Source organism: Mastigoproctus giganteus, chromosome 4 (assembly GCF_048544385.1).
Source record: "Mastigoproctus giganteus isolate SK-2022 chromosome 4, ASM4854438v1, whole genome shotgun sequence".
Taxonomy (NCBI): Eukaryota; Metazoa; Arthropoda; class Arachnida; order Uropygi; family Thelyphonidae; genus Mastigoproctus; species Mastigoproctus giganteus.
The window spans coordinates 166,313,677-166,331,596 of record NC_143578.1 but is presented as its reverse complement, the minus strand read 5'-3'; the positions used below and the strand labels follow the sequence as shown (position 1 = coordinate 166,331,596).

The 17,920-nt window shown below is 37.5% G+C and overlaps 1 protein-coding gene across 1 annotated transcript in view; it reads right to left on the bottom strand.

The window, feature by feature from the left end:
• LOC150087173 (ATP-binding cassette sub-family F member 1) overlaps positions 1–17,920 on the bottom strand; it is a 276,369-nt gene that overhangs the window by 143,161 nt on the left and 115,288 nt on the right. Inside the window, exons 7-8 of the mRNA XM_090371867.1 lie at positions 15,914–16,062; positions 5,771–5,854 (exon numbers count right to left, since the gene is read on the bottom strand). Coding sequence (XP_090227993.1) covers positions 5,771–5,854; positions 15,914–16,062 — 233 coding nt within the window. The remainder of the gene's footprint in view (positions 1–5,770; positions 5,855–15,913; positions 16,063–17,920) is intronic.

Below are 17,920 nucleotides of genomic sequence, written 5' to 3'. Positions count from 1 at the left end.
TTGGTGGTGTTGGGCTTTATCACTTTCAGAAAGTTGTAATATTCCTCGTCAATATCTTGGTCCTGAGCAGTCTGCAGAAGCTCAAACTTGTTCTTAAGTTCCAGTACATACTGCTTTTTCTCCTCTTCTGTTATCTCAAAGACCTTTGTATTATTTACTCGAGTCAGTTTTTTTCCTTTCCTACATCTATATCAAGTGTACATCTTACCATTCTGTGATCACTTCCACCATTTACCTTATTCAGGACAGTAACATCATTCACAATATATCTTCTGTTAGTGAGGACGAAGTCGATTTCATTAGTTGTTAATCCATTTGGACTCTTCTATATCCTCTTTCGGTTCACCCTTTTCTTAAAAAAAGGGTTCATTACTGACAATTCTTGGGATTCTGCAAATTCAACAAGTCTTTTGCCTCTTTCATTTCTTTCACTAATTCCAAAATTTCCTATAATTCCCCTTTCTGTGCTGTTTTGTCTTTTTCCAACCTTAGCATTGAAGTCCCCCATAATAATAGTGTAGTGGGTTTTCTGCTCATCTAGAAGACTCTCAATTTCGGTGTACATTTCTTCAACCTCTTCATCATGGCTCGATGTTGGTGCATAAATCATTATAACCTTTAGTTTGTACCTCTTAGAAATTTTGAGTATTTGTCTTGACACCCTTGGTGATGTACTTTTGAATTCCAAAATGTTGTTTTTTTAAATCTTTATGGACCAGAAACCCAACTCTACCTTCACTCCTTTCACTGTTTCCATTGGTGTACAGCAGATTTCCACTATAAACTTATAAGTGATTAATTTCTTCTTCTTGTTTCAGCCAACCCGATGATATTCTAATTCACATTTTCTAATTCCTTTTCCTTCTCTAATATCCTGTCTTCACCAATGAGTGATATGTTGTAATAGGCCAAGTTCAGTTTCCGTGCATGGCAGCCTGGTCGTACCCAGAGATTCTTAGCACTCTCTGCTTCCACTCTGATCCTCTCGCTGCTGTAAGAGGGAGAGTGAAAGCCGCTGGGGACTGAGGGCCATTTGTTTTGTCGTGCTGTCATATGCTGGAGGGTTTGGTGTTTTCTTCACACTGACCAGGCATCTTGAAGAAAACCACTCAACACGTTCGTTGCCACCTAAGTGACGTAACAGGGCTTACCATCGAGAAGGTGTGCATGAGTGGATTTTAGGGAAGTAGGCCAACCGGACTACTCCTAAATCTTCTGTAATAGAAAGATATTGGATCCATCAGTGTTTTAGACTGAGTGTCTGATAACACACACAGGATACCTGTTCCCCTCTAAGTAGAGATAAGTACATCATAATCCAATTATATAAGGCTATTGTTACACCACACTTGGAATACTGTGTTCAAGTATGGAGATCACACCTAAAGAAAGACATCATGCTTCTTGAAAGGGTCCAAAGATGCGTAACTCGCCTGGTGAGATCGGCAAAAGGGCATCCATATGAGGAAACTTCGAATATGCGGATTGCAGAGCTTGGAAACTAGGCACCTTAGAGGAGACTTGATTGGGGTGTTTAAGGCTTTGAGAGGCATAAGCAAAATGAATGAGGACAAAATTTTCATGGTTATATATACAAGGGGCCATAATTTCAAGTTACGGGGAAGATGTTTAGACTGGATTGCAGGAAGTTTTATTTTAGCCAGCAAGTTATAAATTACTGGAATAAGTTGCCTACATGGGTAGTAGAGGCTGACAGTTTAGGGAAATTCAATGGGTCAGCTGGATAATTACCTAATGGAGGAGGGAAATGCATAGGTTGTCTATTTCCTTTTCTCTTCTTAACTATTTATTTATTTTTTTAATTTTCTTCTTATTATTATTTTATTTATTATTTTTTTTTACTATTTTATTTTTTATTATTTTTTTTTTCGGCTGGTACAGCATAAGTCATAGGCTTCCTTGCACCATGTGGCTAATACTAATACTAAATACTTCTAAACAACTGTCCACATCCTTTCATGACTACAGTAATTTTTGCAAAATTATTTTCAAAACATTTTGCCAATCTTGCACTAAACTGTCTGGCTAATCAAAATGCTGTTTACTTCCGTAAACCATGGTGGTGTTGTGACTTCTTGATAAGACAATTTGTACCTTGGTTTTTCGATTATTTGTTTATTTATTTTTATATTCTTTCTTTCTATCTTTTCTATGCTATTAGCCGTAATTTGATTACCCTTATACTGTTACATTAATTTTTTGTACTTAATACAAAAAGCTATTTATTTATCAATTAAAAATTGTTAGCTCTAAACGTGTATTTTATATTTTACACACAAACACACACACAAGGTCCGAATCTTTGTCACACCTTGTGTGTGTGTGTGTGTGTGTGTGTGTGTGTGTGTGTGTGTGTGTGTGTGTGTGTGTGTGTGTGTGTGTGTGTGTGTGTGTGTGTGTGTGTGTGTGTGTCACACACAGACAAGGTGTGACAAAGATTCGGATTCGAGAATAATTCATTTAAAAATTTTATTTTGAAAATTATACAGATGTGAGGCCATTGCTTTCAAAGTAGTAGCCTTCAGGCTGTACACATGCATTCGAGTGTAGGATCCATTAATCCTAACATTTCTGGTACTCACTTTCTGGTATCTGTTTTAATACCCACATTACATCACTCTGAATTTCAGAAACTCACTGACAACGTATTCCTTTTGTGATTTCTTTTAGTCAAGGAAATAAAAAGAAGTCACAAGGAGACAAATCAGGTGAATACGGTATGGAAGGTGCTACAACATTGTGATCAATTTTGAAGTTAAAAACTCTTTCACTTCACTGGTGGAATATGCAGGAGTATTGTCATGATGCAAAATCCACAACAAAGCAATTTCAGGTTGAACCCAGTTGACTTACTTGCGAAGCCTTTCCAAAACTTGAAGGTAAAATTGTCGATTGACAGTTTCATTAGGTGAAACAAACTCTTTGTGAACAATTATTTTTCGATCAAAAAAGCAAATTAACATGGTTTTCACTTTTGACTTTGACATTCTCGCTTTTTTGGGTCTTGGCAAGGAAGCTCCCTTCCATTGTTGACTTTGCCTTTTTGTTTCGGGGTTGTAAGCAAATACCCAGCTTTCATCCCCTGTAATCATGCGAGAAAGCAAATCTGGAACATCTTCAATGCTTTCCAACATCATCTGAGAAAGACGCAACCGAATTTCTTTCTGCTCATGAGAGAGGTTTTTCAGTATCAGCTTTGCACACACTTTCCTCATCAAATTTTCAGTCAAAATTAATCTAACACTTTCCCGATTAATGTTTAGTTTTTTGGAAATCATTCTTGTGGTTAACCGCTTATTCCTTCAAACAAGATCACATACACGAACAATGTTTTCGTCATGTCGAGTCATGGAAGGACGACCTGAATGCTTAGCATCTTCGACAGATTCACATCCTTCTCGAAACTGTTTTGCCCAATTAAAAACACGTGGTTTCGACATGGTATCATTTCCATAAACTTTGGTCAACTTTTCATAAATATCCGTTGACAATTCACCACTTTTCATAAAATACAGTAAACCCCCGCTATTTGCGGGGGTTATGTTCCTGAGAAATGTCGCGAATACCGAAAACGCGAATACTGAGTTATGGCTCCCATAGTAATAAAGGGGTTCCGTTCCAAAGTATGAAATATATAAGAAAAACTAGTCTAAAATTGTGTCTATGTATGTATTTATGTACCTTCATAACATGACTATGTACATAGACAGTACATAGTGAAATGAAAGCATGTGGCATGGAAATGAAAATAAGAAACAATTTAATATTAAATGTAATATTTATTAGAAATTTCAAACAAATCTTTCAAACCAGCGCCTTTGCTAGCTAAAAAAAATGTATCCCGCCAGTGCTATCACCAGTTTCGCTAAAGTGTTGATAAAATAGTTTTGCTTTTTCACGAATGATGAGTGAACTTAACGGAATTTTATTTTGAGTTCAGTCTTCTATCCACAGATTTAAAGCCTTTTCCATTTTTTCTAATTTAATATCACGAGTTACAGAGCAAATTTTTGAAGGAATTAGTGCGTTTTCACGGACACTACGGCGGATTTTTTCTTCCGATTTTTTGATTGATCGTACCGTTGACTCATTGATTTTATAATGTTTTGCCACTGAGGAGACACTTTCACCATTAGAAATTTTGTCCAATAACTCAATTTTATTCACTAATATGTCATCACCTTTGATCTTTTCACATTTCCCTTGTTATTCGTAGCCATATTTTTGTACGGGTTAGAAAGAACTTGTCCACAATAAAGTCACTTTCTTCCATTAACACACTAGAAAAATCTGTTTTACACTGAAAAACAGTTGATTTATCACTTTTGTAAGCATATCAGTTTATAAATTGATAAATTTATTCAATTTATAAACATATAAATTAAACAAACGACGAAACTTTCCATGACAAACGCATAACATATACTGAACAAGGATTAGCGAGAAACATCCAAGCTCGCAATTTTGTCACCCCTCTTCCCCCACTCAATGAGCGCTGTTTTGATCGGGAAAGATAATTTTAGCCACGCACATGTTTTTTATGGCAGAAAATGTTGACGGCGCTTTAAAATTCACATTTTTTTAGGTTTCATTTTATATTAAATCAGCGACCGCGAATACGTGAAACCGCAAATACAGATACCGCGAACAGTGAGAGTTTACTGTATTTTATCACAACTCTTTCCTCTAAATTGCATTCCATTTTTCACATAACAAGGAACTGAAACACATCTTTACACAAACCAACTGAAACGGCTGACGACATTTACCCTTTGCATGCAGGTAGGGGGGGGTTTCAAGCTACACAGCAGGAGGACGTAAGGGTTTATAGTGTGGCCATTTTGATGGAAAGAAAATTATTCTCAAAACTTTATTGTGTGTGTGTGTGTGTGTGTGTGTGTGTGTGTGTGTGTGTGTGTGTGTGTGTGTGTGTGTGTGTGTGGAGTAAATGCATATAACTAATCTGTACTAAGATTAGCATTAGTTTTAGTCACACAGTGTAAGGAAGCCACAGGTTTTTGTTGCACAGGCCAAAAATAAAATTTTAAGAGGAGGATTCTCTTTATGCATATGATTGTTTGTTGCATGAAATCTGCATAATGCGCCCAGCACATATGAAATATTTACGTTTGTGTAGGGAGATGATATCTAATAAAAAAAGGCTTTTTTTTTCTGGTTATTTAGCTCTATTTTCAAACAACTGACTAATACAACTGCACCAGATTTTTTATTTAGGAAAACCTGATACAATCTGTTTAAGTACAAATAATGCAATAGATAAAAAAAAACTAATAGATATCATAAAATTCAATAAACGCAAAACTTGCGGGCTTCTAACCTCACCAATCACTCTGTACTACCTGGCCACTATCCTTGTTTCGATCATTGTACTATTAGATTTGCATCCCAATTATTTATAAGGTTATTAATTTCTGAGACTTTACATGTGAGAATCGGTGTAAACTATATTAAAAATCTGCTGACCAGTTTTTCTGACACTTGAAATTTCATATGTATGTGCAAATCTCTTATATCTGTTATACCCTGGAGAAGTGGGGAGGTCTGTGATTATTTAAATAGTTGCTGTCTATCGTTCTTTCACTTTCCTTGTTCCTTTCCGTGAAGAATAAATATTCAAAAAGTAATAAATAGAAATTCAAAAGGGATTTTATTACTATACATTTATTGGTATTTCACTATACCCAAGTATTTCTTCAAAACCAAATGAATATAATAAAAATAAACTCACTTATCAAGCCAAATGACTGCATTCAGATCCAGGTGGTTGGTAGGTTCATCAAGCAACAACAGTGTTGGTTCCATAAAGAGAGCCCTAATTTACAAAACAAAGGAAGAAATTTTTCAAAATAAGAACTCTCTCTCTCTCTCTCTCTCTCTCTCTCTCTCTCTCTCTCTCTCTCTCTCTCTCTCACACACACAAAAACTATTATTTCTCAATTAATATACTCCTAATTGAAAAATCTATGAAACAAGAAAATGTAAGAATATAGGGAATGCAGAATTGAAATTTAGGGAGTACAAAGTGTACAGGAAGGTTAGACAGAATGGAAAGGGAATGGGGTTATGCTTTTAGTTTAGAAACACACAATATCTAAGTAAGTGCATCCAGCTGACATGGGTGGACAGTGCAATGTTGAGTCAGTTCGATGTGACGTTGTTGTTATTTGGTTTTTAGGAGCATTAGCAACTAAGGCCATATTGCTCCGGGAATATGCGGTGGTCATTCCCTGACCTTTCCACATCCTCCGTATTTGGTGGAGACAGGCTCAAACCCCGGTCTAATCAAGAAGCGTGTGCTACGCACAGCTACTCCTTCCCACCTGGCTACGGAGGTGCCCTGATGTGACGTAAGCACTGGGCAAGCAAAACTGAGAGTAGGAGGCCTAATCATTCTGATGAGTGATTAGGACTCCTAATCTCGAAAGAACAACTATACAGAGAAATAAGAGTGGGTCAGTAAATCGGACTGTCTTACATTCAAGGATTTTGACTTCCCAGATATTGACTGGAACTTGTGGTTTGGTCACTCGCACACTAGCAAGACTTTTGTGGATTTATTGGATGATTGTTTTCTACAACAGCAAGTTCGAGAAGCAACCAGGAGTAATACTCTTGATCTGATTATTAGCAGCAATTATGTCGAAAAACAAATTTTGGGTCATATCTTGTTACGGGCATAGATTTTGGGGTGCTGAACACGGAAATACTGCTTAAAATGGCAGAATGACTCTTATTTTTGAAAAAAGTAGCTCTTTTATATTATACAAGGTATTTTTTATTTATATGGCAGTAAGATGCAGCTAAGGACGTGTGTGTATCAAACACGGGACATTTTCGCCTTTAGCTTTCATTCAGCTTCAGGAGCATCCCTTTTCATCATCCAAGAATAATTGGATAAAAAGGAAGCACTTCATTTGCTTTTGTATATTTGTTTCATCGCTGCAATGTCTTGATGGAAGCACTCACCATGTTCATCACTGACAGCACCACAGTTTGGTAGGAAGAAATCCAGGTGAGAATGCACAAAATGCTTCTTCAATGACATGTTGCACCCCATAAGAAGTAAAGTGTATTCGTGTCAAACAGCACTAGGGGGTTCCCCCTTCTCCATGTAGTATACATTGTTGTGTGAAACAGAACACTGTTGAGGCCAGAAATTTAAAAGTATGAGGATATTGATATGTGTAGTGTTGTGTATCATTGTTCATCTTCCAATTTAGCAGTTGGGCCCTAATTGGTCCCACCACTGCCCACACTTAGCTCCATGGAGGCAGACAAAGTACCCAGTAGCATTATTTTTAATTCACTTTGGCACGCCCTGCCACCTAGTTTCCTGAGATTTCAGTGGCTAGGGCCTAAAACAACAAAAAAACCCTCATGGGGGTGAGCACTAGAAATGGATAAGCCAAAAGTTTATGACGTGTGTCTAATTTAGATGAACTTAAGTTTTGCAGTTGTGTGGGGTGTATGCTAGCGAATAGACAGAGGGGCCGGGAGACTAAAGGTTGGGGGGAAAAGACAGAAATATGGGGACAATAGGGAAGGCGAACCCAGCCCAGATGATCAGTAGGGTAGGCGCATGCCCCACTAGGCGAAGAGATGGCGGCAGGAAGGGGACGGAAAAGAGAGGACCATGCAAGGGAGTGTGGTTTTGAGAGCCATGATGACCAGCAGCAAGCTGCAGTTGGTTTTCAGTCATATTGGTGTTCCCGCTTGGGATATCACTCATGGGTCCAGGTCCCATCATGCTGATAGATGTCAAGTTCAGGTAGTAGAGGTGTCAATTCCAGGTTCCATATCAAGTGCAGGGATCAGGATCCTTCAGGGATGTCAGTGTGTCTGCAAAGATTTCTGGAGTGAGGAGAAAATATTCTTTTTCCTTATTCTAGGTGCCTTTGTCACAGCGGGTTTGCTGGTTGTTTTCATATTTGCTGAACTGTGGCCAGTTCCAGTTACTGGTCTAGTCCCTTGCTCAGTCCGTGCTGTTACTTGGAGTTTCATCTCGATCAGGTTTATCTGTTTCGCTTGCACTCATCATGCTAGTCCACAGTTTTGTCAGTGAGAGGCTGTGTCTGCAAATGTCATCATTGCAGGTTGTTGTTTTGCATATAATGGTGTAGAGTGCTTGTCAGTACTGGTGTTGTCTGGGTTCGTAAAATCCAGTTCTGGAGGTTTATTTATCCACTACGCAGTTCTTGTCATTAGTTTGGCATGTTCAGATGTCGTTTGTGGTTGTCGTGTGTAAGGTTCACTTGCACTTGATCACAGGGAGCACTCGTCTTCTTGCGAAGAGCTCTTGGGCATAACAGGAGAAAGCCTGGTACTCCTCTTTTGTATCAGAGAGCACCAAATCCAGTATGGTGTTCTTGTCCTCTGGAACAATATAGGATCTTTGTTACTAGGATGTTGCAGACATCGTCATAAATCTAGCAATCATACATTAAGTGTTGCCAGCTATCCAAACAGCTGAAGATACAGGAAGGTTCCTTTAGAATTCCCAAAAGGAGAGTATGGCACTGATGGCACCAAAGCCGATGAGACCGCATGGAGGCTAGGTGAAAGCTAGGTTGGGGACCTAGGGTACACCTGGCCGACATCAGGTACGAACTGCCTGGGTATCTCTACGCTCTATGCTCAGCAGGTGTATAGAGCCTCTTCTTTTCCACAGTGCAGTTATTTGCTGGGTCGGCTGTATGTCCAAGACAGGTTCTTAAGGTGCCCTTTGCCAAGTAGTAGAGTAATTCTTCGCCCACGATCTCCAGGTCGAGGGGAAGAACCCCAATCAGGACCTGTAAGGCACGGGTACTCAAAATGCTGCAGGCGCTTAAAATAATTAAACAAACAAGCTTGTTTGTTATTTGGTTTTTAGGAGCATTAGCAACTAAGGCCATATTGCTCCGAGATATGCGGTAGTCATTCTCTGACCTTTCCGCATCCTCCGTATTTGGTGGTGACAGGCTCGAACCCCGGTCTAATCAAGAAGCGTGTGCTACACACTGCTGCTCCTGCCCACATGGCTACGGAGGCGCCTAAACAAACAAGCAAGCCACCACTTCAGTCGGTTGACTGAAGTGGTGGCTTGTTTGTTTGTAGGCTTTACGGTGAAATGGCAGCAAAGGCCATGATGCACCTAACTATGGTAATTAGCATTAGTAGCTTTCTTGCATACGATACAAGAAAGCAAGCTTATGCAGCATCAGCCAAAAAAAAAAAACATTTCATCCCTCCATTCATTCCAAATGCCTGTCCAGCTAAGCCTTAAATTTATTTAAGCTATCAACGTCCACAACGAAAGATGGAAGTCTGTTCCACCAATCAACTACCCGCTAGCTAGAGGCAAATTTCCGAACATCTATTCTACAACTGTCTTTCCTCAATTTGAAACTGTACCCTCTCAGGTTCTTAATCTGAGCAAGAAGAAGAATCCCCATCAGCATTCAGCTTGCTCAACTGTGCAACCCATTCAAAGCCATATACACCTCAACCAGATCACCTCACAGGTGCCTACTCTCCAGGTGCTGCAAATTACAGAACTTAAGCCTTTATTGGTAAGAGCACCCCTTGGTTACTCTCACTCTTTGTTGCCTTCTTTGTACTCCTTCTCGCAACTCTACATCTTTCCTAAAATGAGGCCTCCAGACCTGTACACTAGGTGTGGCCTGACCACTGCCTTGTATAATGGGATAATCACCTCGCTGTCCCTGCTAGCAAAATTCCTATATATCATTAACAAAACTTCATGACCTGCCCTGGCAACCAGTCGGCACTGCTCAGTGAACTTCATATTTGACTGCACGATTACCCCCCAGGTCTTTTTCACTTCCCTGAGTAACTCTTCGGTTATTGCTACCCATATGCAGTACTTTGCATTTGTAAATGTTAAACTGCAGTTGCCACTTCTCAGCCCATTTGCCCAACTTATCTAGATCCAGTTGGAGTCTTTACTATCATTAACAACCCTGCCAATCTTTGCATCATCTGCAAACTTGGACATTAAACCTGATATACATTCATCAATATCATTGATAAATATACAAAACAATAATGGGCCCAACATCAAACCCTGGGGAACTCCACTAATCACATTTGTCTACGAAGAGCAGTGTCCATTGATTACCACACTCTGTCGTCTTCCACTCAACCATCCCTTTATCCATTGTAGCAACTTACCCTTAATGTCATACGTCTCCAATTGGTACAGCAGTCTTTCACGTACAACAGTATCAAATGCTTTCCTGTACTCCAAGTATATGATATCAAAATTATTTCTGGCATTCAGTTTCTTTGTGACCACATCATAGTATCCAATCAAACTGGTCACACAAGAGCTCCCTTTAACAAACCCATGCTGTCTTAACTATTACTGCAATCTTGTCTAGATGATCCTACAATGCTTCTTTCACCAGTGACTCAATTATTTTCCTAGGAACACAAGTCAAACTAACAGGTCTATAGTTACTTGTGTCAGCTTTTGAACCCCCTCTCATAATTATGGCTAAGGGTTTGCTTACTTCCTTTTCTGCCTCCTTTAATATAATTGGATAGATCCCATCCACCCCAGGTGCCTTTTTCATGTTTCACTTCAACAATTTCTCCTCCACTTTTCTCTCAGTTATTACAAAATCACTTAGCTCCCTGTTAGAGTTCGATAAACTTCTAGTAACTCCCCTCATTGAATAATTCCTCATGTGCGAATGTAGATGCAAAAATACTCATTCAGTTTATCAGCTACCTGAGCATGATCATCAATAGTCAACCCATCTATGTTAAGTGATCCAATTCAATTCATCCCTTTCCTTCTAGAGTTTACATAAGTAAAGAATTCTTTGCTGTTTTTCTTTGCATCGTCTGGCAAAGATTTCTCAAAATTTGCCTTTGCCTACCTAACCTCCTTTGTGACTTTATTACAGACTAGTTTATATCTGCAACAGGCTTCTGTGTCACCTGATACTTTATATGCATCCCATACATTTTTCTTCTCTGCCATCAGCCTCAATTTATCTAACATCCATTTAGGCCTGAACCTTGTACAATATTTCTTAGTTGGAATGAAAAGCCTAGTAGCATCCAAAATTAAGTCCCTGAAGGCTTCCCATTTGGAATTCAACGTTTATAACATCATCAGCTGATCCCACTGTATAGAATTTAAATACTATCTGAAACCCCTGTAATCACCTTTACGAAAGCAAAAGACTTTCCCTTTAGCCTTGATGGTAGTTACATCTTTAAGTAATTCCCACATCAGTACATTGTGATCACTGTCACCCATGGTTCCTTTATCTGCAAATTCTTAACGCATGAATAATCACTGCTGATAATCAGAACGAGAGTATTACTCCCTCTGGTTGCCTCTTAAACACGTTGCTGTTGAAAACAGTTATCCAATAAATCCACAAAAGTCCTGTAGTGTGCGAGTGACTAACCCACAAGTTCCAATCTCCCATTATAAGACATTCTGATTTACTGGCACACTATTTCTCTTCACAATTACTCATTATACTCATTAGGCCTATAACACACACCTACTCTCATTTTTCCTTTCCCAGTGCTTATGTCACACCAGACTCAGCATTGCATTGTCCACTAACATCAACTGGATGCACTTCCTTAGATTTGATGTGTTTCTTAACTAACAGCATAATCCCTCCTCCTTTCCTATCCTGTCTATCCCTTCTGTACACGTACTCCCCAAATTCCAATTCGGCACTGCTTATATCTGTGTGACACCACATCTCTGATATCCCAACAATATCTGCCTTTGATGTCTTGACTAGCACTTCAAGCTCATCAAATTTATTAACTATACTCCAAGCATTAGTTAATGTGTATTTAACATTAATGTTAAATACATAGTTATATCTGCATAGATGTTATTCAAATTTATACTGAGTTGTACAGTTTTATCTGTCTGAGGAAACCAAAAATTTTGGTCACATGTGGCGTGTCTGTTAGGAGGTCAGAGATGTTGAAAGAGGTGTTTGCCAGGGAAAAATAGGTAACCATAGTTTGTCGATCATTATTGTATTTGGGGAAATCAATAAGTACATGCTGGATAGTGAGCTGAGTGTTGGATCAGTGCCTGCAAGAAGATAAAGATGTGTCAGGTGTGTATGGCCTATTCGTAGTTGAGCTAGTACTACTTCTTAGTGTCTGTTCTCATGAATACTTGACTTCTAAGTTGGTAGCTTGTCTTTATTCGGCCAGATGTGTTGCCATAGATCAAGACTTCACTTCTTTATAATTAACTTGAAATCAGTGAGTGGTGTGCTAAAGAGTTGATCTACTGGATCTGTAGCAGTTTTGGAAGCTAGGTCAGCACGTTCATTTCCAGCAATTCCAGCGTGACCAGGGATCCAACAAAAGAAAATTTGTTGTTTGTTCTTATTTAACTTGGTAAGGTGTGAAACACAAGATATGAGTGAAAGGTCACACATCCAAGGTGGGACTGTACAAGAAGTGGTAAGCTGCATCATGCTAAGGTCAATTTGCCAGTCACTAAGCAGGGAACGCACGTGTATCCTGTTGATGGGTAGATTCTGTAAAGGTTCTCCCATTTGGGTGCGAAAAGTCATTCCAAGTAGGTTTTCCAGTTGCCCTTTGACTTTTGCTGCATAGTTTAACAGAAGCATTTGTCTGCATAGATGTAAGGAAGTTTCATTTGTTTCAGCATATAAGCTCTGGACTGGCGACATACGGAATGCCCCTAGTGCAAGACAAAGAGAACTGTGGTGTATGGGATCAAGCCAACATAAGGCACTTGGTCTAGCAGAGCTGTACACCACAGAGCCGTAGTCTAGACATGATGTATTAATGCATGATACAAATGAGTAGTGTGTAATGGTCGGCTCTCCCATGTTGTGCCAGATAGTAATCCAGAGCTCTTTTATATGCTCTTTTATAAGGTTTTTGGCCTAGAACAACACCAAGAAAGCAGACACTGTGAACCACTGGGATAATTTGATTTTCTAGGTGAAGTTCTGGGTATGGATGTAGGTTACACTTCCTACAGAAGTGTATCCCAAAAGTCTTTTGGGGCAAGAGGCAAAAACCATTGTTTTGTGACCATTTTACAACTTTGTTGATGGCACCTTGCAACTGGTCTTTCTACCATTCACATATTAGGCGAGTGGCAGCAGACACTGAGGTCATTGGCATACAGGGTAGTGGACACTGTTTGTGGTAGAAAATGTGTCATTGAGTTCATTATTATGTTAAATAGGGTGGCACTTAGTACAGAACCTTGTGGAACTCCTTCCTGGATATAATTTAAAGATAACTGGTTGTTGACTCTAACTTGAAATGAGCGATGGTGTAGGAAGTTTCTGATAACTGATAAACTCTGGCAAGTGTCTGCATAGTCCTAGATCATAAAGGTTTCGCATTGTGCCATACCTCCAAGCTGTGTCAAATTCTTTTTCTATGTCAAAAAGAATTGTGACATGGTGTTCTTTTCATACAAAAGCATCACAGATGTTTATTTCTGCCCTGATCAGTAAATCAAGAGTGGATCTGCCTTCACAGAAACCACATTGTACAAGGTTAAGAAGGTTGTTTTGGACTAAAAAACAGGTTAGGTGGAAAAACTGTATGAACAAGGTCCTGGACAATATTAGAAACTAGGTCCAGGACCTAGCTCATACAGCTGGTGAATGCAATAGGTCGGTAGTGTTGTGGATTTGCAGGACCTTTTCCTGGTTTTGGAAATGCCAAAACATAAGCGTGATGCCATTTGTCCAGGAAGGTATTTTCTTTGAAAATTCTGTTATAAAAAAGTAACAATGATTAAGGACTGGTTCAGTTAGTTGTGCTATCATGATGTAGTGTATTCCATCTGGTCCTGTTGCACTAAATTTGGTGGTAGCTAAAGCATGGTGCAATTCTGTCATTGTGAAAGGGAGACTTTATGCAGTGCTAGATGCTGATTTGAAGTCAATGAAATGCTTCTCATCCTGTGCCTTGTGTCCCTGAAAATGAGGTGTGTAAGATGTAGCGGCTAAAATTTTCATGAAAGATTCACCAGTACGTTTGCAATCTCCACTGGTGTTGTAACATCACAATCGTTTACAGTTAGTATGGGAAGGTTGATGTGTGGATGTTTTGAGTACATATGTTGTATTTTAGCCCATATTGTTTGCATTGTAGTTTTTGTAATTGTGGTGGCGAAACGTCTCTATGCTTCCCTTTTTCTAGTCTGCCTGACACGTTTTGCTTTTGCCCGAGCCTGTTTTTCTAGTCTCAGTTTCAAGATGGATGTTGTTCAAGTTGGATGTATTGCACATTTATGTATACAGTTGATTGTGAGTAGAAAGAGAAAATGACAATGGTGGATTCATCCAGAAAATTCAAATGAGTTAAAAACAGGATAGTTTCATATTATGTTTGAAACACATAGGAAGTTTCCTGAAAAGTTTTTTTTATTTTACAGAATGTCGATACAGAGTTTTCATGAACTTCTAATGTTAATTAGAGGAAAAATTGCAAAATTTGATACAGTGAGGCAGAAATTGATAAAAACTGTTTCACTGCAATAGACATTGGTGTTTATAGATGTGATGGTGATTCGAACATTTTTAAATATTCAAATTTTGGAAGATGATTACTATTGAAACAGCTTAATTTGCCATTAAATAGAGTTCTTCCTGGTACAAATGAGCCGGCTATGGCATTTGTTTTTGTAAGGGACAAAGCATTTGGACTGACTGAAAATTTAATACTACTGTACTATCAAAATATTTGAGCACCGAGCTAAAAATTTTCAATTATAGATTAACTCAAGCAAGGAGATTGTAGAATGAACTTTTGGAATACTGAGCAATGAGTTGCACATTTCTCACTCTAGTATATTACTGAATCCTCATTCTGCTATCAACGTAATAAAAAACTGTTGCATATTGCATAACTTTGTGAGAAGGAACGGATATGTTTTTGAAGATATTAACTTGTTAATATCTTTTTTTTTTTTTCGGCTGATGCTGCATAAGCTCATACACTTGCTTTCTTGCATCACATGCCACTACTACTACTACTACAACATTAAAACCAATCCATAACAATAAGACAAAGTTCCAAAATGGCAGTTAGAGACAAATTGACTTCCTTGCTTCCAAGCTGCTGTTGTTGTTGTTGTTATTTGGTTTTTAGGAGCATTAGCAACTAAGGCCATATTGCTCCGGGAATATGCCACTTCAAGTAAGCCATATCCAATTAACATTTCAAAGGCCTTTGTTTATTATTATGTAGCTTTTCCACTTTTAAGTCATTTTGTAAAAATATTTTAAGAACAACTTTAAGAAAACTTTCAGAAAATTTTCATCAACATTCAAGCCTCAGGTATAATTTAAAAAAAAAATTTTTTTTGGTATACATATCTGCTTAGTACACATTTCTTCACAGTCTGCTTATTCTAACTCTCGATTTTAATTCTTACACCATAAGTTGTAAATATTAATTTCACTGGCATTCTCTGAATGGGGGGGGAAGGAAACCATCTGTCATATTTAATTAAGCCCAAATAAAGATATTATAAATATTGATGACCACAGAAAAAAACACAATTAAAAAAATACTCATAAGTAGTCAAATTTCAAGCTTTTGAAGTCTTCTGTACAGACCACTATTTGTGCAGTTCCACTGTTATCATACATTAAGTTTTAATTTAATTTTAATTTTAATTAAAATATATTAAAATTTTGAATTGAAAATAGTTTATTTAGGCACAAAGCTTTGATATAATTTCAATGGCCTTTAAGCAAAAACAGCAAATTAACAGGCCATAATCCTGAAGTATTTTTGTAGTAATAAAAAAATCCTATACACATGACTATTCATACTAGATATATAATATAAACACATGGTGAATTTTGATCTATACCTTGCCAGTGATACTCGCATTCTCCACCCTCCAGAAAAATGTTTTGTTGGTCGATTTTGCATTTCTCTACTAAAACCTAAACCTGCAAGAATTCGCCTTGATCTTGCTTCTGCTGAGTCAGCCCCAATAATTCGCAATTCTTCATACACCTAAAATATAAAAATAATTATAATATGTTATAGCCAATCATTCACAAACTATTCTTTTGAGAGTGCCAGAATTAAAAATAAATGGGATTTCCATTAAAAAAAAAAAAAAAAAAAAAAAATTTATGGGAAAAAATGCCAAATTTTGGATCTGCAACAATGAAGACAATTACATTTTCAAAAAAAAAAAAAAAATAAATATATGAAACACATTCAAATGATGATGCTACATTTTAAAACAATCTAAAAGTTGTATTTTTAAAATTAAAAAAAAATAATAATAAAACTTACATATATAAATACAAAATTACATACTCAAAAAACATTGTATAGAAAATATTACACAAGCAATATCTATTGAGGCCACATCTTGAACATACAGGTCTGTGGGTCTCATTTTAAGAAGGATGTAGAGCTGTTGAAATGAGTATAGAGAAGGGTGGCAACAAGATTGGTGACAGGGGGAAAGGGGTGCTCTTACCAAGAAAGGCTTCAGTTCTGCAAATTGCAGTGTCTGGCAATTAGGCACCTGCGAAGTGATCTGACTGAGGTGTTTAAGGCATTGAATGAATTGGGCAAGCTCTTGCTGATAGGATTCTTCCTCTTGCTCAGACTACACACATGAGGGGGCATAAATTATAGCAACATATTCTGCAACCATCCTTCTTCAATTTGAAGAAGGATGGTTGCAGAATAGATGTGAGGAAGTTTTCCTTTAACCAGCAGGTGGTTGATTGCTGGAACAAACTTCGTATGTATTTTGGTTTTTACTTTGTTGTTGATAGCTTGAATAAATTCAAAGAACTACACATGTTGGAGGGGACAAATGGGTGAAATTGGAGGTGTCTTTTTTTTTGACTGATCATTTGCCACTACTAATGCAAATTGTTACTGCCTTACTGACTTTTAAAACTGCAATGCAACACAGTAATAGCTACTGTGTTACAACTGTTGTTTTTTGGTGCAAGGGCTACAAAGGCCATACTGCACCTATCAACGTTATGAATAATACACATGCATGGTGACTGTTATGACATTAGTCAAAAACATTCATATAATTTTATGTCTGTGTTACAATATTGTATTTCCAAATAATATTAAACTTTCAATAGATGTACCATAAGCATTTGAACTTTTGGGATTGACACAATCCCCCACACACCCAGTTTCAAACTAAACACACTTCTAAACACTTAAAGTAGCAGCCATAAGGATGTTAGTACTCCTTTATGTAATACAGCACCTTAAAGTATAACCAGAATTTTTTAATGCATGAAGAGAATTGGAAAATTGTGTTTAAACTTAATATTTTTCAGTTGTCTACAGTAGTGCATCTAGAACTACAGTACAATCAAATAATGTACAAATAGCTTAAGGTTTACTGTACGTAGTAGGTAGATTTTCTTTTTAAACTGTGAGTATGAATTTTCTATTGTAGTCTGTTATGTGTGCATATTAAAAGACAAGCAGTGAAGTTAAAATACAATGTATTGCAAAGGTGTTATTGAAGTCAAGCAAATTTTTATTATATTTTATGAATGTACACAAACCCACATACGCACAAAACAAGCATACATATGCATGCAATATATAAGAGAAAAATAACATTTAGGGAAAGAAGTAAAAACCATTAACACACACAAAGGGTGCTGGACTCTCTTTACAAATTCCTGCTGTGAATTACAGGCTCCAAAAAAAGCGATTGTGTTTGCTGTTTTATTTACTTAATTTTTATATTATATATTTTATAAGTAACCTTATAATTCAAGTTACGCTGGTTATTTTTTATTTTTAATTTAGATATTTTTTGTAGGTTACTACTTAATATACGTAAAACCATTGTTTCGTTTGAATCTTGCAA